The sequence below is a fragment of the Rhincodon typus genome, chromosome 17 (assembly GCF_021869965.1).
Source record: "Rhincodon typus isolate 14 chromosome 17, sRhiTyp1.1, whole genome shotgun sequence".
Classification (NCBI taxonomy): Eukaryota; Metazoa; Chordata; class Chondrichthyes; order Orectolobiformes; family Rhincodontidae; genus Rhincodon; species Rhincodon typus.
In genome coordinates, this window is record NC_063348.1 from 17,171,068 (window position 1) to 17,196,314 (window position 25,247).

Here is a 25,247-nt window from a genome sequence, read left to right on the forward strand (position 1 = left end):
GGCAGGAGATTGGGGTTGAGTAACTTATCAGCCACGATTGAATGGTGGAGCAGACTTGATGGGCCGAATGGCCTAATTTCTGCTCCTATGTCTTATGGTTTCAGAGTTTGGAGATGAATTTCTTTGGAATTATGCTGTTGAAGGCAGAGCTGTAGTCAATAAGTAGGAGCCTAATATAGGTATGCTTGTTATCCAGATGTTCCAGGGATGAGCTTTGGGCCAGATGGCATCTGCTGTCGACCTGTTGAATCGGGAGGCAAATTACAAAGGATCAAGGGAATTTGGTACACTGGAGAGACCATATCTGGAATACTGTTTGCAATTTTGGTGTCCATGGCCCAGATGTTTGAGGTTATGCCACCTGAAGAGTTGGCAGAGAATGACAACCCGTTGCATGCAGGTAATTTAGTTTAATTTTGAGTGTGTTGGCTCATTTTACTTTGGGCAAATAATTTTGATTATGGCAACAGCTTCTAGTTGGTTGACTTTGTCCACACAATGCATTACAATTCACAATACTGAAAGCCTTTGCATGTTTTAGTTGGAAATTGTTCAACTCTGAGTCTTAACTCAGGTCTGTCTTGCTGTGAACATCATGTGTCAACTTACATTTACACGAGTCTCTCGCATGCTCCTTGCAGTTGTTACCGTACTACTACACCGGCCTTTTGTTTGGTTGTGCCTCGTTGTAACCTCTGGCTGCATCTTTGGAGTGAGATTTCTTGCACGGGCAGGCTCCATGTATTTCACACATCTTAGAATGCAGGAAATCTTTATGGTGGTGTGATCGATCACATGTGTCTCACAGCTTGTTACTTTTTGTGTCCTGTTTGCTGCACTAATACTTGTAACCACTGCTTTCTGGCCACATGGCTTTGTATTTTCTGCTCTGCTGGCAATGATAAGTCCAAAAAGTTTTTTGGAATGCTATGATAGATGTTGAGGCAATGACCAACCCCATTATCCACTCCAAAATTTCAGCTTCTGAAAATTTGCGTTTGTTGCCCTCTTACAGCATCTACTGACAAATTACTCAATTGATGCCATCTTAAGCCTGTATAATATAAATTCTAAGCAATGAATTCTAAACTTGACTCTACATGCAACAGATCTTCTAACACTTTTCACATCATTGCAGGATCTTTCTGATGCTCTTCAGATAACCCTGAGGTATTGCGTCTGTGTAACTTCTCATTACCAATGGCTATCAATATCTTCATGGCCTTTTTTACGAGTTGTCATAGGATAAGGTATTGCATCTCCACCCTGATCATATTAAGTAGCACTACAATGGAACTAGTTCACAAATTCTGCTACCTTGGCTTGACTCACAATCTATCCCTTGATGCGCAGCTCAATACATGCATAGGAGAAGCAGCGAGTACCTTTGGTAAACTCGCAAAACATACACAAGACAACACTAAGCTGATACTTAAGACCAAATTGATGGTAAATAATGAAAAACTGAAAGAACTGTGAATGCTGTAGATCATAATGATGGTAAATAAGACTTGTGAAGCAACTGGCTCTTGTGGCACAATGGTCAACTCGTACCTGTGCAAAAAATGTGTAATAACATCTCTGAAGAGGTTGGGTGACTTATGGCTGCTGTGAACATTAGATTAATAATTTCCATCTTCATTTGTAGCACATTATGGGTATATCCTAACTGGACAAAAAAAACGAATACTGCAGTCCTGTCAAATGCAGAGGTCCAGGTGTGTGAGCACCAATCGAACAGGCCAGTTTGGTGGATTGGACATATATGCAGAATAGAAGAGGGATGTGCACCCAAAGACTTTCAGTATGGAGTGATAGCTGAAGCCAGACATTCAGTGGGGCTCCTAAGGTTCTGTTTCAAGAAAGTTTGCAAGAATGCTATGAAAGTCCTAAGTGTAATTAGTAAGTTTTCACATGACACAAAAATTAGAGGTGTAGTGGACAGCGAAGAAGGTTACCTCAGAGTACAATGGGACCTTAATCAGATAGGCCAGTGGGCTGAGGAGTGGCAAATGGAGTTTAATTTAGATGAACGTTAGGTGCTGCATTTTGGAAAGCCACACCTAGGGCAGGACTTATGCACTTAATAGTAAGGTCCTGGGGAGTGTTGCTGAACAAGGAGACTTTGGAGTGCAGGTTCATATTCCCTTGAAAGTGTAGTCCCAGAAAGACAGGATAGTGAAGAGGGTGTTTGATATGCTTGCCTTTATTAGTCAGTGGATTCAGTAGGAGTTGGGAGGTCATTTTGCAGCTGTACAGGACAGTGGGTAGGCCACTTATACTGTGTTCAATTCTGGTCTCCCTGCTATAGGAAGGATGTTGTGAAACTTGAAAGGCCACAGTAAAGATTTACAAGGATGTTGCCAGGATTGGAGAGTTTGAGCTATAGTGAGAGGTTGAACAGGCTATTTTCTTGAATGGGCTATTTTCCCTGGAGCGTCAGAAGCTTAGGGGTGACTTTATTGAGGTTTATAATATCATGAGGGGCATGGATAGGGTAAATAGTCAAGGTCTTTTCCCCCAGAGTGGAGGAGTCCCAAACTAGAGGGCATAGATTTAAGGTGAGAGGGGAAAAATTTAAAAGGGATCTAAGAAGCAACATTTTCACGCAGAGGGTGGTGTCTGTATGGAATGAGCTGCCAGAGGAAGTATTGGGTCTGGTACAATTACAGTATTTAAAAAGCATATTTAGAGGAATATGGACCAAATGCTGGCAAATAGGCCTAGATTTATTTAGGATAATCTGGTCGGCATGGATGAGTTAGACCGAAGGGTATATTTCTGTGCTGTACATCTGACTCAATCACTGCAAATGTGACTAGATTAATTTACTTGGGCATGGACAAGATGGACCGAAGGGTCTGTTTCCATGCTGTATATCTCTATGACTCTACAACCAGAACTTCTTTGTCTGAAAATAAATAGAACTTTCCTCACAGAGCCAAATTTCATAAACTTTCAGCCATCCCTATTGGCTCGAATACCAGTATGTAAACAAAAATTCAACTAACTATAGAGTTGAGGATGAAGGGTCATAAGGGGAAGATGGTACCCAGAGTAGAATTGTTACTAGATGAGTTATCCAGAACAGAAGGGTAATGTTCTGTGGACATAGGTTTAAATCTCACTATGGCAGATAGTGAAATCTGAATTCAATAAAGAAAACAGAGTTTTTGAAGAAGGGTCCAGACCCAAAACGTCAGCTTTCCTGCTCCTCTGATGCTGCCTGGCCGGCTGTGTTCATCCAGCTCTACACCTTGTTATCTTAATAAAAAAATAACTAGCCTAACGATAACTATGTTGTAAAATCACATCTGGTTCACAATTGCACTTTAGGGTGGGACATCTGCCATCTTTTCCTGATCTGGTCTGGTAATCACGCTGTCTATACTTTGGGTTCACTACCTTCCTCAATTCTTTCATCGCATGGATGCAACGTGCGTCACATCTGTGAAGCGCCTTTAGGCATGTTGCTGTGTTAAAAGCACGTTATAAATGTAGGTTGCTGTTGAGTAAGTGATGAAGTACACTGGGACAAAGTGAAACGAAAACCCGGATAGCTTGATCCGTTTCAAAGTATGTCTGAAAAACATAGAACATGTCCATAAGGCCTTGCAAAAAGTACCAAATTCATTAATTTTATATGAGGAACTCGTTTCTCTGCTGCTGATCAAGTTGTATCTCTGGGGGGATTAGACAGGAAATTGTGAACTCGTTGCGACACCAGACCTTGTATTCACAATTCGATTGGACGTTTAGTAGAAGTCACAACCTGTAATAATTTCCACGGAGGCTCATCATGACCACGCAATAACGTTTACATTGAAATTTCTCCCCCAAGAATCTTCTGTTGATACACCGCACTGCGGCTACTTTGCTCCCACCATCACAGTACGTGCGTGCAGACACGATGCAGGATCTTGTCAATCATAACCTGATCCTCATCCCCACGGCTGATCCCGCCTTCGTAGCATTAAATGCAGTTAAGTACGTGATGTATTATGACGCAGCCTATAAATAGTGGCCGTCAGGCAAGGGTGTGGCCTATTGCAGACCTTGGTCAGAGACGGTAGTAACGAAGTGGTAAGTTGTAGTGAGACATGTAGCAACTTAAATTTGCAGCCACTGAGCAATGATATTTGATCAATCAGTACGTTTGGGACATAGTAAATATTGCATCCCTATTTAATACAATACGTTATACTTGCATAAAGTTAAATGTTATATGTAAAGAATTAAATATAAATCGGTATTGTAGATTTTACTATATTGCATTACTGCTAAAGTGATTGTGTCACTCTTTTAGCGGCATTCTAAGTCTTACCCAGTTGTATTTTTCCATTAGCAGAACAGCCTTTTAAAACATTTAATTGATGTAATTATTGTGTCGAGTACAGTTCTTGGTGAGATGGCGTACCCAGGGATGTCCTTTCCTGTAAATCGAAACAGCAGTGATATTCTCGGTCACAATTTGGAAGTCGCGTTGGGAGTGAGGGTTTAGAAAGAAATCCAGTTGAGTCCCCGCCGCGATCTTGCTGCTGACTGGCGATGGTAGCGTATTTCTGTCGCCCCGGGCGCCCAGCAATATCAGCGGCACGTTCGCGCTACCCTCTGCTGTGTCGTGAGGCACTCACGTGCATATTGTAAGATGTTGCGGCAAATGCAGCCGAGCTGGCTTTCCTGCATGGGTTGGATACCCATGTTCTAAATCATGCAGTTCATGGTAAATTCCGATGTTCGAGCTCTGATGAAGAGTCATCTAGACACGAAACGTTAGCTTGCTCTCTCTCCACGCATGCTGCCTTACCCGCTGTAATCTAGTCATACGGCACAGAAACAGACCCTTCAGTCCAACCTATCAGTGATGAACATCATTCCAAACTAAACTAGTCCCATCTGCCTGCTCCCGGTCCATATCCATCCAAACATTTCCTGTTCATGTACTTATTCAAATGTCTTTTAAATATTGTAATTGTACCCACATCTACCACTTCCTCAGGAAGTTCAATCCACATGGCAACCGTCCTCGGCGTAAAAAAAAGGTCGCCCTCATGTCTTTTTTTTTAAAAGCTCTCTCCTCTCACCCGTAAAAATGTGCCCCCAGGGCTTGAAATTCCCCCATCCGAGGGAAAAGACAACTACCATTAACTCTACCTACATCCCTCATAATTTTATAAACTTCTATCAGGTTGCCTGTCAACCTCCTACACTGCAGTGAAAAGAAGTGCCAGCCTATCCAGAGATAGTAGGAACTGCAGATGCTGGAGAATCTGAGATAACGAGGTGTAGAGCTGGATGAACACAGCAGGCCGAGCAGGAAAGCTGACGTTTTGGGTCTGGACCCTTCTTCAGAAATAGGGGAGGGGAAGGGGGTTCTGAAATAAATAGGGAGAGAGGGGGAGGGGGAGGCGGATAGAAGATGGATAGAGGAGAAGATAGGTCAAAGAGGCAGGGATGGAGCCAGTAAAGGTGAGTGTAGGTGGGGAGGTAGGGAGGAGATAGGTCAGTCCGGGGAGGATGGACAGGTCAAGGGGGCGGGATGAGGTTAGTACGTAGGAATTGGGGGTGGGGCTTGAGGTGGGAGGAAGAACAGGTTAGGGAGGCGGGGACACGTTGGGCTGGTTTTGGGATGCGGTAGGGGGAGGGGAGATTTTGAAGCTTGTGAAGTCCACATTGATACCATTGGGCTACAGGGTTCCCAAGCGAAATATGAGGTGCTGTTCCTGCAAATCTTCGGGTGGCAACGTTGTGGCACTGCAGGATGGACATGTCGTCTGAGGAATGGGAGGGGGAGTTGAAATGGTTCGCGACTGGGAGGTGCAGTTGTTTATGATGAAGGGTCTAGGCCCGAAACGTCAGCCTTCCTGCTCCTGTGATGCTGCTTGGCCTGCTGTGTTCATCCAGCTCCACACCTTGTTATCCCAGCCTATCCAGGCTTTTTTATAACTGAAACCTTCCATACCTGGCAAATGTCGTTTTTTTGTTGTCGGTGCAGATTCCAGCATCTGCAGTAATTTGCTCCTCTGATGTTCAGAGTTGTTTCAAAAACTGTGTGAAGTCATATGGCATTAACCCAGGAGGCACAATGAAATGAGGAAAAGGGTTTTGTGCTGTTTTGACCATTTTGAGACTAGTGGGTACTAGAGAGATCTGGCTATATTGAACATGAGTGGCTGTAATATTAACTTTTGTAAGGCTAACCATAACTAGCATCACTGCTAACCTGTATTTTCAGAAGGAATTCAAGATAATTGAACTGATGGAAATCAGATGTTTGTTTATTTGAAGGATTTAGATTATTGCATTATTAGCTTCAGAGCCATTAGCCTTAGTGGTGATCAAGGTAACAGTTAACACAGGAACAGTAAATTTGGAATTCTTCAAGGTAGTGATGGTGAATTTAAATTTCTGTAAACTCCGGATTAATGAGAAGTTTCCCCCATGTGAAATGATTATGGAATGGGTTTTTGAGACAGAAGCTTGAAATAAAAAGTGAATTGTTAGTTAACTACTATAATGGTCTATTTGTGAATGGATGCACTGCCGTCTTTCCTTTTTGGATATTTTTGACTGCCCTGTGATTTACTGACTATTGAAAATTTTCAATTATGTCAAATCTTTGGATTCTTCCTGCTTCTGCTGTCTCACTGGGCCCAATTTTGAATGTAAAAGTTTGAATCTACAGTATTATTATATGTAAAACTTTGGTATGAATCCTAATTAGATAGGTCAAAGGTTTCTGTGACTTTTTTTAATATAAAGCCTGCTGAGTCATGATCTTTGGTTAGAATTGCCCAGTAGGGCCAGGCCACCATGTAACTGGTAACTCTGACGATAGCAAGAAAATTATACCACAGAAGGGAATCAGTTGGCCCATTGAAGCTATCTATGCTGTAAGCATATTTCATTTCTTTTGCCTGAATCCCTTTTATGTAGGCTTTTTCTTCAAATATTTATGTAATTTAAGTTTTAAAAAATATTAAATATACAATAAATGTCCAAAGGTAACTTAGTCCTACGTTTTTAAGAACATTTTCTTTTTCAATCTCATTCATTGGTCACCCTGCATGGAGCATTCTAGAAAAGCAGGGGAAACAACAACATTTAAAATGGGTGATCAACCTTGCTTCCCTGTTTAGTAACATTAAACTTCCCCTTTTTTTGGTCAAGTCTTGTTTTGTACTTAAATAAAAGCAAAATGCTGTAGAAGCTGGAAACCTGCAGTAAGACAAATTGCTGGTAATACTCAGTGGATCTGGCAGCATCTATGGAGCAAGAAACAATTATTATTTCAAGTTGTGTATATAACTCATTTTTAAAACTCTAACTGTCACCAGTTAGCTTAGTGAAGCTGTTAATTACAGCAGGATACAAGGCTGCATTTTGTACTCTAATCAGCTGCTAACAAAAAATAAAATTACGGATTGTATTGATGTGCAGTTTACCTCTTTAAAGTTAAGATTAGTGATAATTTGCCATGGTGATGCAGATGTAATAATATCAATGTAAAAATATCATAAGGTTTATTACGCGGTGCTGATGAGTCACCTTCCACTGAGTATTCTTTGCAGCTTTCTCTTCTATTTGTGAATGACAATAGCAGAATGTTGGTGATTGTTTGAACTGTATCAGTTAGATTTTAAGTGGCAGTTACTGTGCTCAACTTAAAGTATTGCTGTCTTTGGCAAGATCATTGGAAACAGGAGGAATGGCATAGTAGGGACATTTAAATGAAATCATTGATTATTCCTGAATATCTGGTTCACTGCTTATTTCAGAAGACTGTGGGTGACACCTCAGCGGAGTTATCTGTTAACTACAATGCTTTTGCAAACACAGTTGAGTGTAATCTGGAAATGGCCTTTATGCAATAACGACCAAGCTTTTTTTCAGTCTTGTGTAATTACCTACACAATGACTGATGTCAAATGGCCACTGAAACATTACCAAATTATGTACATTCCCTAACCACCACCCTCCAGAAACAGATCTTTGCTTAGATAGTGTTTAGCCAACTTACATTTTTTTTCCCCACATTTCCTTCCTGCTTTATCCCACCACTCCCTTCCTTCCCTGACATGCAAGAACAACTGACCTCGAGCTGCACATGTATAATCAATATCTGCACTTGCTATTGTTTATCCCATAGCCATTCTTTGAGTGACGATAATGAAAGAGTCTTATAAAAGTTATTATTCATTGTGGTTTTTTTTGTGATACGGTGTTTGTAACAGTTTAATGGAGATGGACATTGAATACAGTGGTACTGTTTCTTATTGCATAATGTATATAAATCTCTTAGTTTCCAGAGTTTCTCAACAGCCACAATGTGTCTCTATATATACTGCAAGGTGGTCGGTTAGCTTAGTTGGCTGGATGGATGACTTGCGATGTAGGGAGGGAATGAGAAGAAGAAACAGATACCAGGTCAGGGTTGGAAGATGATATGTGTGCTTGAAAAATGGTAATTGGGAGATTCTTGGATACCAAACAACAGTGGATATATAGGGTAGGCTGAATGGAGAATGACAGATAAATGCTAGTTTTGGTACAGTTATGTAATTTAAACATTAACATTTATCAATGTAGCATGAGGGAAGTTGTACCTGGAAATGGTCAAGGCATGATCATGGGGTATGGAACTGATGGGATAGAGATGAGAGGTGGAATTAAGCAATCTGAGAAATTTTCAATTCTGAAATTTGAAATCTAAATTGAAGCAAAATTTCGTTGCGTATTGACAAGCAGATGGGAAGAGCAATGCCATTATGGTTGGGGATGTGGAAATGTTTGAATGGGGAAGTAATTAGCATAGTTGGAAAAAAATCTGGCTACTGGGCTGGAAAAAGCTTTGCATCTATGCATTGATATTGTACAGCATTGCAAACCATTGAATTCAGTGTGGTGATAGAAATACGGCTGTATATAGGCTTATATCTGGAACTTGATTTTCATCCAGTTGATGGTGTGCAAAAACAGCATGTAGAGAAGGAGGAGGAGGACTGCTGTGAATTGGGCTAGATATTGTAGGGGCAACTAAACTGTAGTTGTATGCTGGCTATGTTGGATTAGGAGAATAGGACAATGGAGTGTCACAGTGGGGGTTGAGTGCATAACTGAGGAGGCTGAAGTGGTCTCCCTGACAGATCATTCATGCATATGGAATGTAGTATTCCAAGCTGCATTTGTCCATACTGTAACCTTCACCATACGTGCTCTGTGACCAGGAGGGTCAGTAACTGAAGAGCACAGACTTAAGATCATTCGCAAAAGAACTGGAGAAGAGCCAAGGAAAGAAAATTAACTGTCACTCCCAAATAAATACAATCTACCCCCGTGAAGTCACAGGCACCTGCAAACGATGAATTGTGAAGTCTTCATTTCACCAAATCCATATACAACATATAATACTGGCCATGTAAGCATGTGCAGGGTGGCTGCAAGGAACATAAAACAATAAACCCATAATAACAGGTTTAGGCTTTGGGGGTGGGCTGAGATGAATGCCCGGAGTTTCAGAATATGAAGCAAGAAGCCAAAAATAAAATGAATCTAAACAGGTTGGGAAAATGGCTGCAAATAATATTCAATATGGACAAATGTAATTTCATGAGATGAGGTAAGTGGAATGAGCAGTATCATTATGAATTAAGTTGCCCTAAACTGCAGTTTACATTGGAGAGGGCTTGGATGTTGCTGATGGAAAGCCTAATGCAACGAGCAGTACTGTGTGGCAGTAGCAAGGAGAGTGAGTCAGATTTTGGAATGTATTACCGGCCTGAGATAAAACAGATCTGAGGTGGCAAGTCTATAGAAAAAAACTTGTACTGCCACACCTAGACTCTGCAAACAAGTTTGGTCAGTGCTTGTGAAGATATCTAGGGACTGAATAAATAAAATATCTGGTTTGAGAGACCAGAGTTAAAGTACAGAGAACCTAAGAGTTATTTACTGTGGGAAAGGCTAAGAAAATATTGTTCAAGAAGTGAACAGATGGCTGGACCTCTAGTGCCTATAGAATTGATTAAAACCCTCCTGACAGAGATTCAAGGACAATGGCCCTTGGCAAACTTCCAGGTCATTTTTGGAGCCCCTGTCTTTTTCTGTTTTGGGGACTAATAGTTTTTGACATAAAGCTTTCAGCAAGAATTTGAAATTGTCATGGGGAATGCTGGGAAGATGAAGGGCAATTTGAGCTTGGTATTCTTTCTAAAAGCAGGTTTCAAGGGAAACTGATTGCAGGATATGAAAATCAAATGGAGTAAATTTAATTAAGTGAATCATACAGGCTGAGAAGTTGCATCAAGCCAATCTGGACAGAAGGACCAGAGGATGTACCTTTTAAATTGAAGTTTGCAGCTTGTTACAAAATATATTTCTTTATGTAACTTGTTATATAATTAAGGAAAATAATGTATTTATACACATTGTAGAGATCATTCGACTTCAATATTTATCAGTTCTCCTCACTGATGTAATGGTGTGCTTCATGGAATGTGTATAAAGTGTATGTTGAGTTGATGTGAATTACTTTTTCCTTAGCAGCAAAAATGGCAACACTCAAGGAGAAGCTGATCACGCAGACGGCGACATCACAACCCGGTCATTCAAATAACAAAATAACAATAGTTGGTGTGGGTGCAGTTGGAATGGCATGTGCTATAAGCATCTTATTAAAGGTAAGATGGAGTTTGGATGATAATGTGATAGATCATATACAGTTGCTAGTTTTTCTTCTGATTTAGTTGAGTCTACCCTTTAGGGACTGCTCTTGGAAAGCAGTATTGAGTTTCTATCATTCTGAGACCGTCCTAGGATGGGTGACCTTGTGTGCCATGGATTGATACCACACGCAATCATAGTCAGAGTCATACAGCACACAAATGGACCCTTCGATCCAACCAGTCCATGTCAAACATAATCCCAAACTAAACAATCCCACCCGTCTGCTCCTGGCCCATATCCCTTCAAACCTCTCCTATTCATGTACTTATTCAAATGTCTTTTAAATGTTGAAATTGTACCCACATCTACCACTCCCTCAGGAAGTTCATTTCACACATGAACCATCCTCTGTTTAAAAAAAAAAATTGCCCCATATATCTTTTTTTTTAAAATCCCTCCTCTGACCTTAATAATGTGCTTCCTAGTCTTGAAATCCCCCATGCTAGGGAAAAGACAACTACCATTAACTCCATCTATACCCCTCATAATTTTATAACCTTCTTTCAGGTTGCTTCTAAACCTCCCAACATTCCAGTGAAACAAGTCACAGCCTATCTAGCCTTCCTTTATAACTCCAACCTTCCATACCTGGCAACATCCTGGTAAATCTCTTCTGAACAGTCTCCAGTTTAATAATATCCTTTCTATAACTGGGTGACTAGAACTGGATACAGTATTCCAGAAGAGGCCTCACCAACATCCTGTATAACCTCAACGTGACTTTTCAACTTCTATACTGAAAGGACTGAGCAATGAAGGCAAGTGTGTCAAATTCCTTTTTAACCACCCTGTCTATATGGTTGAATGGTTTTGAGCACTCTTATTTCCCCTAAATGTCACCTTTTCATGGTCAACCCTCCTCATGATGTTGACTAACAGATGGAGTCCAGCCCCTTCCCTTGCCCCAGTTGTCTTCAGAAGGCAGAAATACCAGGTTGTGTAACTGCATGGTTTTGGCAAGAGTCATCAGAAACATCAACTTTTGCTAACTTTTCCCACTTAATTTCTAGAGAAACTAAGACATATTGTAGTGCTTACACTGCACCTTTGCATTTGTATAGTATCTTTCACACCTCAGCGTCCCCAGGTACTTTACTGGGAACAGTTACCTTGAAGCACAAGCACTGTAATAGTAAAGGAAATAAAGTAGACAATTTAGACACAGCTCCCAGAATATCAATATGGTAATGGGTGCATAATCTGTTTTTTGATGTTGATTTGATGGTTAAATATTGACCAGTATCCCACTACTAACTCACCTGAGTTTCTTTGAAATAACAGCAAAGGATTTTTATATGCATCTGACAGCAGGCAGGACCTTGGTATAACATTCTCACACAAGAATGAACCTCTACCAGTGTAATACTGAACTAGAATGTGAGCCTTGACTTCTGTGCTCCAGTCTCTACAATGAAACTTAAACTCAGTACCTTATGAGTTTGAGACATGGGTGTTACCACCTAAATCACAGCAGACAACTCAAACCCCTAGCTTTCTACCAGTGCGCCAGTTGGCTAGGAGTCACTTATTTGAGATCTGATTTGCCATTTTGTTTCAAAAATAATAAACGTTACGGTTTAGGTCTTTATAAATTGCCTTCAAGGTAGTTGTAACTGGTATTATTTGTTTCAGGACCTAGCAGATGAGATGGCTCTGGTGGATGTAATGGAGGACAAATTGAAGGGTGAGATGATGGATTTACAACATGGTAGCCTCTTCCTTCACACTCACAAGATTGTGTCTGGCAAGGGTGAGTACAGGTTCAGTGGGAAAACTGAAAGGACACAATTATTGAGTGGACACTGAAATAATGTATTAACATGTGACTAAGCTTTGAATTGTTCATGGCTGTAAAATAGAGCTGAAAACAATTAGCAGTGCATGCACAAACTTATAGGGGTGGGCAGGTGGAGAGATGGTTTAGAGGAAGGAGTAATGATGCTCATTTGAAGAGCTGGTTGCAGGCACGAAGGGCTGAGTGGCTGCCTCCTGTGTCTCCACAATTGTGATTGCGTGGTAGAGGACACAAATGTGAAGCATAAACACTGGTATAAACCAGTTGACTGGTCTGTTTCTGTGCAAGGGCTTTGTAGTTTGTCAGCCTCCTAATGATGAAATAGGAACTTCAATTTATGGGCATAAGGCTTAGGGCCAGAATGTTGATGCATGTGCAAGTATTGTGTAACAGGGAGCTAAAGTGTGGTGCAAATGTTGCATACCATCAAGGTAAGCAATGAGGTGTGTAAATCCACTAGATGTTGATGTAGCTGTGTTGTTAATTTGGCAGATTACAGTGTGTCTGCTGGATCCAAGCTGGTTGTGGTCACAGCTGGTGCCCGGCAGCAGGAGGGGGAGAGCCGCTTGAATCTTGTTCAGCGTAATGTGAATATCTTCAAACATATAATTCCTGACATCGTCAAGAACAGCCCTGGTTGTATCATACTGGTTGTATCCAATCCAGGTGGGTATTTTTGTAACTTGGTACATAAATCTGGGATTTACTTTGGGCATGGGCGTAGGTAGGCATGGCCCTGATATGATTAAACACCCAGTTAGAAAAAAATTGCAGTTTCTCCACTTATTTGCGATTGGATAATTGTTTAAATTCTACTTTGCTCTGGTACAATTTTTATTCTGAAGTTATGCCTTTCATATCCTAAGGACAAATTAATTACTTTTATGATCTATGAAATTCTTTTTATAAAACTGACTTCTTAAAGTTAATAACTAGAGGGCATTAATTTAACAGCTTTAGTTGGAGCTGTCCTTGACCCAGTAATCCTTACTATTCCAGATTTAATCTCTCTAGTTTGTTAGTGTGTCAGTGCGACCTAATTCCATGGTTGCTTTCATTTGGTTTTAAAATCCTTGACTCAGTCCTGGCTTGCTTTATATCATTGACATACTTTGTCACAATATCATACCACTGTCTTTACTTCTCCTTTACTGGGATATTCATGACAGCCCAACTCTGCCTTGACGTGCCTCTGGTAGTTTTTTGCTTAGTTTCACTCCTCAATGTTTTAATGTCATCAGTACTTCTCCTGCAATGGCTTTTCCTTGTATGGTAACTCAAAGCTTTAACCTTGGTAATGGCATCTATTAGTCATGTTCTCATTTCCCAAGCCAAGCCTGATTGACCATCTCTACACCCTTACTACCATTAAGTATGCTGCAGATTGTTCTTTTGTATTAAAACGTTCCTGCATGTCCACAATTTTGCAAGTTACTACTGACAAATAAAGCAATCCTATTATCTTCATCAAAACACAAGCATCTACCTTCCCTCTCCTGACTACTTTAAGATTGAATCTGATGATTTTGGATCCTACCTGAGTTTGAAGAGTTTCGCTTGTGTCTGCAATGCAATTCATTTAAGATTTTGTCTACAGGTACTTCCTTACATGTACTCCACCTTCAGGTCTACTTGTTGCTAGTGCTTCCTCTGTTCTTTCAGTTTTGGCCTTTCACTTTTACTTACACTTGAGCTTCAGTGGTAGTGTCTTCAGCTTGTAATATGTAGTAACTCAGTATAGAAAGCACAGGGATGTCAAGCTGCTGGCCTGTAGTTTGGAGAGGAAGTAGAGAGGGTAGCTCAATCTGCATGTGGGTATTTACTTTTCATTTTCAAGCAGAATGGACTGTCACTGAGGAATCTGAATGAAGAGGTTAAGTGAAAATGAGTTGGTGGGGTACAGGAGAAGACAAAAAATAACTTTCCTGATGGAATGTGCTAAACCAGCTATTCACATTAAAGAGCACCATCACTATGGAAACTGCATACTGTTCATGGTAAAGCTGCCTCCACAACAAAAGGTTCAGTTTGTTTAGTCATGTGTTAGAATGAGATTAAAAGGATCAATCTCTAATGAAGGCATTAACTGTTTAAGTGCTGGAATTAACAGGAAGGTATTAGTGGCAATCAGAAATGGGAGTAGTAGAACAATGTCCTTTTGAGCTGCTCCACTATTCAGTCATTCATTGTGATAATATCTCGTAGTGGGTCTCCTTCAAACAACTTAGGTAAAATGAATGAGTGAATTTATCTCAAAGTTATCCATTTACTAGAGAATTTCAGAAAGCTTATTTGGCTCCAGACAGAGTACAAGTTTCTCTGTATAGTTTGGGATAGGGTTGGGGCAAGATGTTGCCTTTGAGGATTATTCTACATAATTACATATTTCTTTCTTTTTCCACTAGTGGACATTCTGACCTATGTGGCATGGAAACTGAGTGGCCTTCCTATGCACCGTATTATTGGCAGTGGCTGTAACCTAGACTCAGCTCGGTTCCGATACCTCATGGGAGAGAGATTGGGAATCCACAGCTCCAGCTGTCACGCCTGGGTCATTGGTGAACATGGAGACTCAAGTGGTATGTCTGTAGGAGACAGTGCAATTTATGCTTAAGGTTACAGTAGAAATTGAAGTAGGTCAAATGTCTTGTGGCTGGTTAGCATAGAAACAAATAGCTCTATCACTGACTCACTTAGTTTGTTTCCAGAAATGTCTGCTGCTTGATGTTAGTCACTTTGAATAATACCAGCAAACATTTTTGGCTGCCTACACTGTATTGAGTGTAACTTGTGAACAGCACATATGTGATTGCTATACTACTTGGCTGTACTCACAGGACAAGGGTTACTCTGTCCCATCCCATAGAATTACCCAGTAATTCATTGTAATTTTTTTCAACTGCAGTAGTTATTGAAAGGTTGAGGTAATATAATCTGGTTGTTTTATCTGGAATTTAAACAAGGATCTCACAGCCAAGATATAAAATTAGAAATCCTGTATGAAATTACAGATCCGGTGTAGGATAATCTTTAGTTTATTTCAGTCAGTCAGTTTAAAAAAAACATACACTGTCTACTTCAGAATAACATTTGTAATTCCCTAATGATCAGCTTGCATCAAGATCAGTTTTAGACTGCATTGTTAAATTACTTAAGACTTGGAAGGAGCAGAAGTTTATTTTGCAGAACCCTGTAAACTACGAAATAAAAAGACCAGATCATCTGTCAAGTCAGTTCTGTTTGGTTAAGTTAGCTAAGCATCACAACTCGTAGTGTTCCTCTCCCACCAGCTGCTATGTAATCTCAAGCAAATGCTAACGATACTCAGCTGGTCTGGTAGCAATTTAGGAGGGAGAAAAACAGTCACTGTTTCAGGTCAATATTCTTTCATCAGGCTCCCACAAATGCCCATCCTGCAATTTTCTTGGAAAGCTTTTTCCCTGAAAATAAATTAATATCTGGGCAATTTCACTTCATTGCTGAAAATGAACTTCAGGAGATGATGGGGTGTATGAAGTATGCTATCCAACAATCCATCTGTCCTTTCCATGTAGTAATATCTTGTTATATGGAGAAACTATAGTGGGACTTCAAACACCCTTAGAACCATCTTGAAAAGACTTTGACATAACACAGCTGATGGAAGGAGTAGGCCTGCTTGGTCATTTGTCCTTTTCTGTTGTTCAGGAATCCTTTCAAATGAGTTCCATTCCATCTCAAAGAACAGTTTTTGTTTTTTTTTCCAGACTTCATTTGGACTTGCATAACAGAATATGATGAATGCTGGACTGCATTGGTGCTGTTAGTTTATTCACCCTGATGCTTTGTTTTATCATAGTGCCTGTGTGGAGTGGTATGAATGTTGCAGGTGTGAACTTGAAGGAACTCCATCCTGCGATAGGAACTGACCATGACAAAGAGAATTGGAAGAAGGTGCACAAGGATGTAGTGGACAGGTGAGAGCTGGAGTGACTGACAAATTTGTACAGTGATCATTAACAAAACTTAATAGTCACATTTATACTGAACCAAATGAACTTACTGTACTGTACTCCATAATATAAACTCAACTGACTTTTTCAAGTGGACTTCTTTGGAATACAAGAGAACAGTGTTTTTGTATGTACATATAAAAATGAAGCCCTTGTTTTTATTGCTTTTTCCGCAGTGCTTATGAGGTGATAAAATTGAAAGGATACACTTCCTGGGCTATTGGGATGTCTGTGGCAGACATGGCAGAGACTATTATGAAGAACCTGAATAAGGTGCACCCTGTATCCACAATGGTTAAGGTAAGAAGTGCGTTTTGAATTTGACAGGCTGTGGGACTTGTGACTATGAACTGAACTGTTTGCATCATCTGGCCTACTTAACTAAGATAAGAGGGCATAAGATGCAGGGAGAGGAAAGTTGAAATGACATTAACTGAGTGATAATCCTGTTTTCTTTTTCCTGTAGGATTTACATGGTATTAAAAATGAAGTTTTCCTGAGCCTTCCTTGTGTTCTGAATAACCGTGGAATTTCTAATAGCGTGAAGATGTTGCTGAAACCTGATGAAGAAGCACAGCTGCAAAAGAGTGCTGCAACCCTGTGGGACATTCAGAAAGACCTGAAATTCTGACCTTCTTTCTATCCTTCCTCTGTAGCAGTAACTGCAGCAATGTTACTACATGAAGCCCCTTATCTGCTGTCTTGTGATGACCGTTTTGTGACCATGAATTGCCAGACTTGGAGAACCTCTTGTGTAGTGACTGTTTGCTAGTCAGACCACTGTCTTCCTCACCTGCACACCTCACTGCTGTTAAAGTATTTATGTAAAATCAATTGATTTTTAAAAGAAAATAAAGTTCGATCAACTATCTGTCATGTGTTTAAGTGTCATGATGACACACAGAATTTTATAAACTGGAGTTTATGGAAGGCTTTGCACAAGTTGAATGTAGAAGTGACATTGAGGGCTTTGACACTGGTTGGGCATAAGCCATGCCAGTTACAGAAGTGCAAGCAGTTTTCTTTGAATCTTGGATTATGTTCAAAGGATGCAAAGCTTTGCATAAGGATGAATTTCAGTAACCAGAAAAGTGGATAGTGGAAGTACCAAGGGCCTGAAGTTATTTTGCTTTTCTCAAAAGGCATTTGGAAGATATTTCAGCTCACCCCCAAGTCTCATAACTGCCTCTATGCTATAGAGAAGATCCAGTGCAAAGACAAAGGACAAAGGAAAAGCCATAGCCAGAGTTGGACTGACATAGGGAAGTTCCAGAGAGCTGGACAAAGTGAGTCACATGAGATAGCACCATGAAATTGAAGTTCTTTCAAAATGATGGTCAAGCATATATATATATATTAGAATCGACTGTCAAAAGCTGAAGAGGTTTTGGTTTTCTTATTGTCTTGGGTAAGAGGTCGACTGCTTCAGTAAATTTTTTTTAACACTGCACTTGAAAAGAACACCTTGGTATTTAAAGAAGCTTTATTCCAATTTCTAAATTGCTTGTCCTCAAGATTACAGGTAAATACAAAGACCCTTGACAAAAAATCAGAAAGTAAATAATTTACAGTTGAATACACAATAACTTATTTTTTTCTATGAAACTGGTTAGTTATAGACATGACTTGAGTCAAAAAGAATAGCTTAGTACAAGTCACTTAGGCCAGCTGTTTTCCTTGCTTTCTGCATCAATGCTCGAAGCTGGAACTGTTTACGAGACAACAGCCTTACGTGCTGCAGAGAAAGAACGAAACATATGACTTTTGCACTGACAGTAAAATGCAAGCTTACAAACAGTACTGTGGTTCAAAAGCAGGTTTTTTAAAATTCCCAGAATAACAACTCAAATGATAGTGTGTCTGGCTTGAAAGTTCCTCATTCTAAGTTCATCCTAATTACAATGAGGGATCTTAACCTTGAGCAACAAAGCAGAGCTTCCAAAGGCATCTAGACATACAGTAAAGTTTCAATGTGCCCAATACTTTATTATATGGCGACCTGGGATCAAATATTGCCATTGCGGTTTACTGGTTATATCATGATCTATGAATTTGCCAGATTGTGTAACTTAAGACTATAAACTGCCAGATATCTTGCATAGTAAAAAGGGCAATTAACCTAACTTGAACATTGGGAGTAGAATTAATATTAAACAGATTGCATCTGTTGTGATAATTTAAATGGACGAAACAAACACAAGGTTCTTGAATTCTATGGCAGGTTGATGCTGAAACAAAAGATTGGTCATCACCAACAAATGCCATACAAGAGAAAATGGTGGCAGAGGTTGAGATTTGCAACAGTAGAACTCCATGTTGAGACTGGAAATTCATAAAGTGACAAACTGAAAGATGAGGTGTTGTTCCTCATGGGGCTTCAGTAGAACAATGACGGAAACCAAGGAAAGAGGGGGAGCAGGCAGAGAATTAGAATAACAGGTGATCTGAGCTCTGGGTCATAAAAATGACAAGAGTAAGAACTCCAATTTCAACCTCCCCCTTAATCAGGAGCAGCAGCATGCAATCAACACTATTAAGCAATACCACGACCAACACAAAGCTCTGCCACTGATTGGTGGAGGACAGTTCAACAACTAACCAGAGGTGCAAAATCACCATCATCCCAGAGGACCATAAGACTGTACTCATTAGTGAGGGACACTGGTGTTAGTTAAATTGGATGGTCACTATGCTTCAGGCAGGGGGAGAGGTTGACAGGTTGGCCCTTCATGGTAACTCCAACTGATGCGGAAATTGAACCTGCACTGTTGGTATCGCTCTACAATCAAACCAGCCAACTGAGCTAACCCAGCTTCAAAGCAGTTCCTCAAATGATGGGGAAGCCCAGCACATCAGTGCAAAAGACAAGACTGAAGCATTTGTAACTACCCTTAAACAGGGTGCCAAGTTAACTGTCTATTTTGGCCTCTTTGAGGTCCCCATCACTAGAAAAGTCTTCAGCCAATCTGGTTCTTTTCACATAATATCAAGAAATGTCTGAAGACACTTAATATTGCAAAGGGTATGGACCCTGACAACAGTAGTGCCAAAGACTTCTGCTCCAGAATTATCTGTGCACCTGGCTAAACTGTTCCACTACATTTGGCATCTTTGCTGAAATGTGGAAAGTTGCTCAGATATTTTCTGAATTCAAAAAGCAGGACAAATTCACCCTGGCTAGTTACTGCCCTAATCATCAGCAAAGTGGTGGAGAGTATAGTTGACAGTGCTTTACACAACACTTACACAGCATTAACCTACTCAGTGATGCTCAGCAAAGGTTCCACTAGGGTATTTCAGCTCCTGACCTCCTCACAATCTTGGACCAAAAAAGGGTAAAGTTGAAAACTGAGGTGAGTGACTGCCCTTGACATCAAGGCAGCATTTAACTGTGTGTGGCATCAGGCAGCTCTTGCAAAGCTGGAATCAATGGGAATCAGGAGAGGAGGAGGAACTCCTGTTGGTTGGAGTCATGACTAGCACACATGATGTTGTAATCTGATATTTGTAGCTATTGGAGGTCAATCATGTCAGATCCAGGACATTGCTGCAGAAGCGCGTCAGAGGAACGTCCTCGGCTAAGATATCTTTAGCAGCTTCAATGATTCTCCTTCTCTCAAGATTAGAGGTCGGGGATGTTCCCTAATGATTTCATACTGTTTAGTACCTTCAGCAACTCCTCAGATACTAAAATACCCTACCATCCATATGCCGAAAGAGCTATACAAAATGTTTGGAGGAAGAGGATGCTGATGAGTACCAAATAACATGTGCACTGCATAAGTGCTAGACAATGACCATCTCTAACAAGAGAGAAGCAAGCCATTGTTCTTCGATGTTCAAAGGCACTACCATTTCTGAATTCCCTACCATCAACATTCTAGGGGCCTATCATTGACCAGAAGGTGAATTGGGCCAGCTGCTTCATCAGTCGGTGACACTACTTGCATTCAAAACAGCATGTGATTATTTAAATAGAGAAAATTGCAAAGTTGTGGGAAAAGAACAAAGAGTAGGACAAATTGAATAATTCAACCAATGATTCCATACAGACACAATAGGCCAAATGTTACCTATAATGGGACAATTCAGCCAAAATCATTGTCAGCTCCATTTGCTTTTAACCAAACATATCCAAGTAAACTTGATAACAACTTCAATAAAATCAAGCTATATAGCACCCCTAATGTGGTTTTTAAAAAAAACTATCTCCAAAGCATGGTTTAAAAAGAACCAGCAAGAGGGGCAAGGCTATTTTGGGATGGAATTATAAAGCTTAGACATTGGCAGGTGAAGGCACAGTCACCAGTGGTGACTCCAAGTGGGTGCTCACAGGGACAAAAATTAGAGGTGTTCAGTAATTCAGAGTGTTGAGGAATAAGAAGAGATTACAGTAATAGGGAGTGACAGGCTATGAAGTGATTTGAAAATAAGGATGGGAGTATTTTTAACAATTGTATAGCGTTGTCTAACCAGGAGCTAAATGTAGATCAGTAGTGTCAGATAAGTCGTCTGTCAATTTGGAAAGGGGAAGGGACAAAAGAGAGGATGGTAAAGTGGGATGCCAGAGTACATGCAGACACTGATGTCATATTTCACAGGGTATTGTTGCGAGAGGCAATATGCATCTGCTTTGCAGTTTCAGATTCAAGTTAAATTTATTGAGGAACAAAGTGGACCACACTGTTTCAACAATTATTGTCAGGACTCCCCTGCATATCTTTCTTGTGTGACACAACCCTGTTAAACATCCTGTCAGGTGTACTGAGACCATTCAAGAGTGGTTGGAGAAAATAAATAATCACCATGTCAGCTTGGTTTTTAATTACCTTCAAGAAGACCTCCAGATCAATGACATCACGTCTCAGTGCTTCACCCAAGTAGAAAATGGTGTCCTCAATGGCATTCTCCTCTGCATAAAGATTAAGGATCTGTTTATAGAGGGGAGCTGTTGGTACAACCACCTCATCAATATCGTTGTTTTCAGACTGGCTTTCCATTTTCTCCAGCGCAATGCTCAGCTCATCATCTTTTTTCCTTAGTACTTCAATATTCTTCTCTACATCAGCCTAGGAAAATGACAGGTTTTCAAGTCAATGAAACCTCAAATGGTATAAACAGCTACAGCAATCAGATTCTTATAAAATATTGTGGAGTCAATATGATAAAATCCAGGAATATAACTCAATCCATGTGGTAATTTATGGGACAGATTTCAAATATATCTAAGTCAGAACTGTACTTGGACAGTGTTCATATCAATCCAATAACTGAAAAAATCTTTTTGAAACGAGGTACATAGAACAAAAAAAAAAGGGTCACTACACTGCTTCACATTATGGGATCCAATCTGGAAAAGGAATGGAAAGGAAAAGAAATTTGTTTCAGTTTGTACCCAAGTATTTTGCTGGTGCCAGCATCAGCAAACATGTATGCAAATTGGCTGATAGCTGTTGTGTGCGCTAAATTATAGGTCATATTGCAACCATTTATTGTACATGCTAAATCCAACTTCAATGTGGCATCTCTGTACAAAAAAAGAAGGTTCATCCTACACATTCACTGATAAAATCCAAATATTGAACTGAGTTCAATGTTTGAGGTGACATTTCTGGGCTATGTTTTATTGTGTTAGTGATGAGACCTGTCACTACCATGTTAAATTACTGGTTTGGGAAAATAGTAATCCTCTTCTGGATTCTTACCATTTCTTGGTCCAAGTTACTGACCATCATCTCCAACTTTTGATGGCCTTTTTTCAAGTCTTCTTCTGTTCGTTTAAGGGCATCAAGTTCAGCCTGAGCACGGTCCATTTCTTCTTTCATCCTCCAGCGCAGTTTATCACTAACTGCAGAGATCAATGATGCACGAATCATATCTTCAGTGATGGTGCCATCTCTGGCAGGACCTGCAACACAAACTACATGTCAGTCCAAGTACTATGGCATCTGAAAATTATTCAGGGAACTATATGTCTTAAACAAAGAGACATTATTGCATACTTCAATCTTTGAGATTTGGAGCAGATTCCAAAATGGTCATTTGGATACCTTTTCTCTGGTCATTTCAAGAGTCAAGAGAGGGGCAGAGATAAAGTTTATTACTTTTTCAAATTACCTTCATTCTTAATAAACACTTCAGAGAAATCAGCAAAGAATTATAAGTTTTAAGGCTGGGTTTCTGTGAAAGCCAATGCAGCCACTTTAAAAAAGCACCTGCTGTTAAAAATAGTGCATCGCAAGAACTTAAAAAAATTGAAAACCATAAGTTGCACAAATATCAATACACAGGAAAAGTGGTTTAAAAAATTCATTGACCAGGTTCAAATTACAGGATAAAAATACTAAAAATTAATAAAATAAAACTCTCATTTCTCATCTTATAACTGAGGGAAGGTCATTGATGAAACAGCTGGAGATGGTTGGGCTGAGGACACTACCCTAAGGAATACCTGCAGAAAGGTCCTGAAACTGAGATGACTGATGTCTAACAACCATGACCAATTTTCCCTTGTGTCAGGTATGACTGCAACCAGTGGGATGCTCCTCTCTGGTCCCAATTTTCACTGACTCCAGTTTGGCTAGGCCTCCTTAATGCCACTCTGTCAAATGCAGCCTTGCACATCAAGGGTGGTCACTCACACCTCACCACTGGAATTCAGGTCTTTTGTCCATTTTTGAACCAAGGCTGCATAAGGTCTAGAGCTGAGTGACCATGGCAGAACCTAAACTGGCCATCAGTAGGCAGGTTAATGCTGAGCAAGTGCTGGCAGATAGCACTGTTGATAACCCCTTCCATCATTTATACTGATGATCAAGAGTAGACTAACAGAGCGGATAACTGACCAGGTCGGAGTTGTCCTGGTTTGTGTGTATTTGACATACCTAGGCAATTTTCTAAACTGTTCGGTAGATGCCAGTGTTTGGCTGTACTGGAACAGCTTGGCTAGGGGTGCAGCAAGTTCTACAGCATGTCTTCAGTACTATTGCCGAAATGTCGTCAGAGCCCATAGCCTTTCCAGAATCCAGTACCTCTAGCTGTTTCATGTTATGACATGGAGTGAATTGAGTTGGCTGAAGACTGGCATCTGCGATGCAAGACCTGTGGAGGAGATCATCCACTTGGCACTTCTGGCTGAAGATTTTTGCAAATGCATCAGCCTCATCTTTTGCACCAGTGCTGGACTCCCCAGTCAATGATGCTTGGGATATTTGTTGAGCTTCCTCCTCCAATGAGTTGTTTAATTGTCCCCCATCATTCATGTGGCAGGTCTAGGTTTGATCCAGTGGTTGTGGGATCACTTAGCCCTATCACTTGTTGCTTATGCTATTTAGCGTGCGAGTTGTCCTGTTTTGTAACTTTGTTAGGTTTACAGCTCATTTTTAAGTATGCCTCGTTCTGCTCCTGACATGCTGTTTGCACTCCTCATTGAACCAAAGTTGATCCCTGGTTTTAATGGCAATGATTGAGAGGGATATGCCACGTGGTTGCAGATTGAGGAGTACCATTCAGCACCTGATGGCCCACATCTCAGATGCCCAATACTGGTAGATCTGATTAAAGTTGCTCCTATTTAGCAGGGTGAGTGTCACATAACACGAGGAAGAGTATCCTTATTGTGAAGATGGGACTTCATCTCCACAAAAACAGCATGGTGGACAGTTGCACCTATCCTATCATGGATGATGCATGTGCAATAGACAGACTGGTGAAGATGAGGTCAAGTATGTTTTTTTCCCTCGTTTATTGTTTTACCAGTTGCCATGGACCCAGTCTAGCAGCTATGACCTTTACGACCCAACTAGCTTGGTCATTGGTGGTGCTGTGTCACTTTTGGTGATGGACATCAAAACCACCCACCCAGCGTATGTTCTGTGCCTTTGACACCATCACTGTTTCCTCTGATTGGTGTTCAAAACGGAGGTGTATTGATTCATCGGCTGAGGGAGAGCAGTATATGGTACGTAGCAGGTGGTTTCCTTGCCCATTTGACCCGATACCATGAGACTTCATGGAATCCGGATTCAATATTGAGAACTCCAAGGGTAACCCCCTCCTGAACTTATATCAGCGTGCCTCAGGATGTTTCAGAGATGATAACTGTGTGTTTGCGACAAGGTCTGCAGGATATCATTCCAGCAGTATGAATAGGTTAGGCCGTTGCTATTTCAATAAAATAAAAAAATTGGTCCTGGGATGTGGGCATCGTTGGCTAGGCTGGACTAGTCTGGGATAGCTCTCCAAGTGTTTGCATCAACTCCCAGATGTTGATAAGGAGGACCCTGCAAGGCCGTCAGGGCTATTTGTGCTGTTTTTAGTTACTGGAGGTTTGATGCTGGTGGCCTACCCAGTTTAATTCTTTTTTGAGACCTTTCAGTAGTTAATATGACTGTGACTAGACTGTTTCAGATGACTGTTAAGAGTCAACCACATTGGGTTTGAAATCACATGGAGACAAGAGCAGGTAAGGATGGCAATTTTTCCTTTCCCAAAGAATCAGCTGGATATTTGTAACAGTCGGCAATGGTTTCATTTGGCTTTTGAATTTAAGAGACATCTGAAATTAAATTATACCATCACCTCAGAACTAGGGGTGGATGTAAAAGGTGGGTTGGAATAAGAGCATTTTAACAAAGTTATTTTTTAACATATAAAATCATAGAACTTTCCTTAATTTTCTATTAGGACAAATCACTCGTACTAACAAAATCACTCGTACTAACAAAATCACTCGT

The 25,247-nt window shown here is 40.5% G+C and overlaps 2 protein-coding genes across 5 annotated transcripts in view; one reads left to right on the forward strand and one right to left on the reverse strand.

Annotated features, from left to right (window-relative positions):
- Positions 1–3,623: 3,623 nt before the first annotated feature.
- LOC109924180 (L-lactate dehydrogenase A chain) lies at positions 3,624–17,383 on the forward strand. Of its 4 annotated transcripts, none has more exons than XM_048607188.1 (8): positions 3,624–3,987; positions 10,546–10,679; positions 12,358–12,475; positions 13,013–13,186; positions 14,926–15,099; positions 16,359–16,476; positions 16,689–16,812; positions 16,979–17,383. In XM_048607188.1, the coding sequence occupies exons 1-8, from the start codon at positions 3,978–3,980 to the stop codon at positions 17,141–17,143; spliced, it is 1,017 nt and encodes a 338-aa protein (XP_048463145.1). In that variant the 5' UTR covers positions 3,624–3,977; the 3' UTR covers positions 17,144–17,383. The 4 variants fall into 4 exon arrangements, with proteins under 4 accessions (XP_048463145.1, XP_020379793.2, XP_048463148.1 ...); XM_020524204.2 differs by having other exon boundaries at positions 3,969–4,083; positions 10,543–10,679; XM_048607191.1 differs by lacking the exon at positions 3,624–3,987 and adding an exon at positions 3,990–4,083.
- A 594-nt stretch (positions 17,384–17,977) lies between these two features.
- tsg101a (tumor susceptibility 101a) overlaps positions 17,978–25,247 on the reverse strand; it is a 28,921-nt gene continuing 21,651 nt past the window's right edge. Inside the window, exons 6-8 of the mRNA XM_048607187.1 lie at positions 22,218–22,420; positions 21,342–21,581; positions 17,978–18,247 (exon numbers count right to left, since the gene is read on the reverse strand). Coding sequence (XP_048463144.1) covers positions 18,158–18,247; positions 21,342–21,581; positions 22,218–22,420 — 533 coding nt within the window. The 3' untranslated portion in view covers positions 17,978–18,157. The remainder of the gene's footprint in view (positions 18,248–21,341; positions 21,582–22,217; positions 22,421–25,247) is intronic.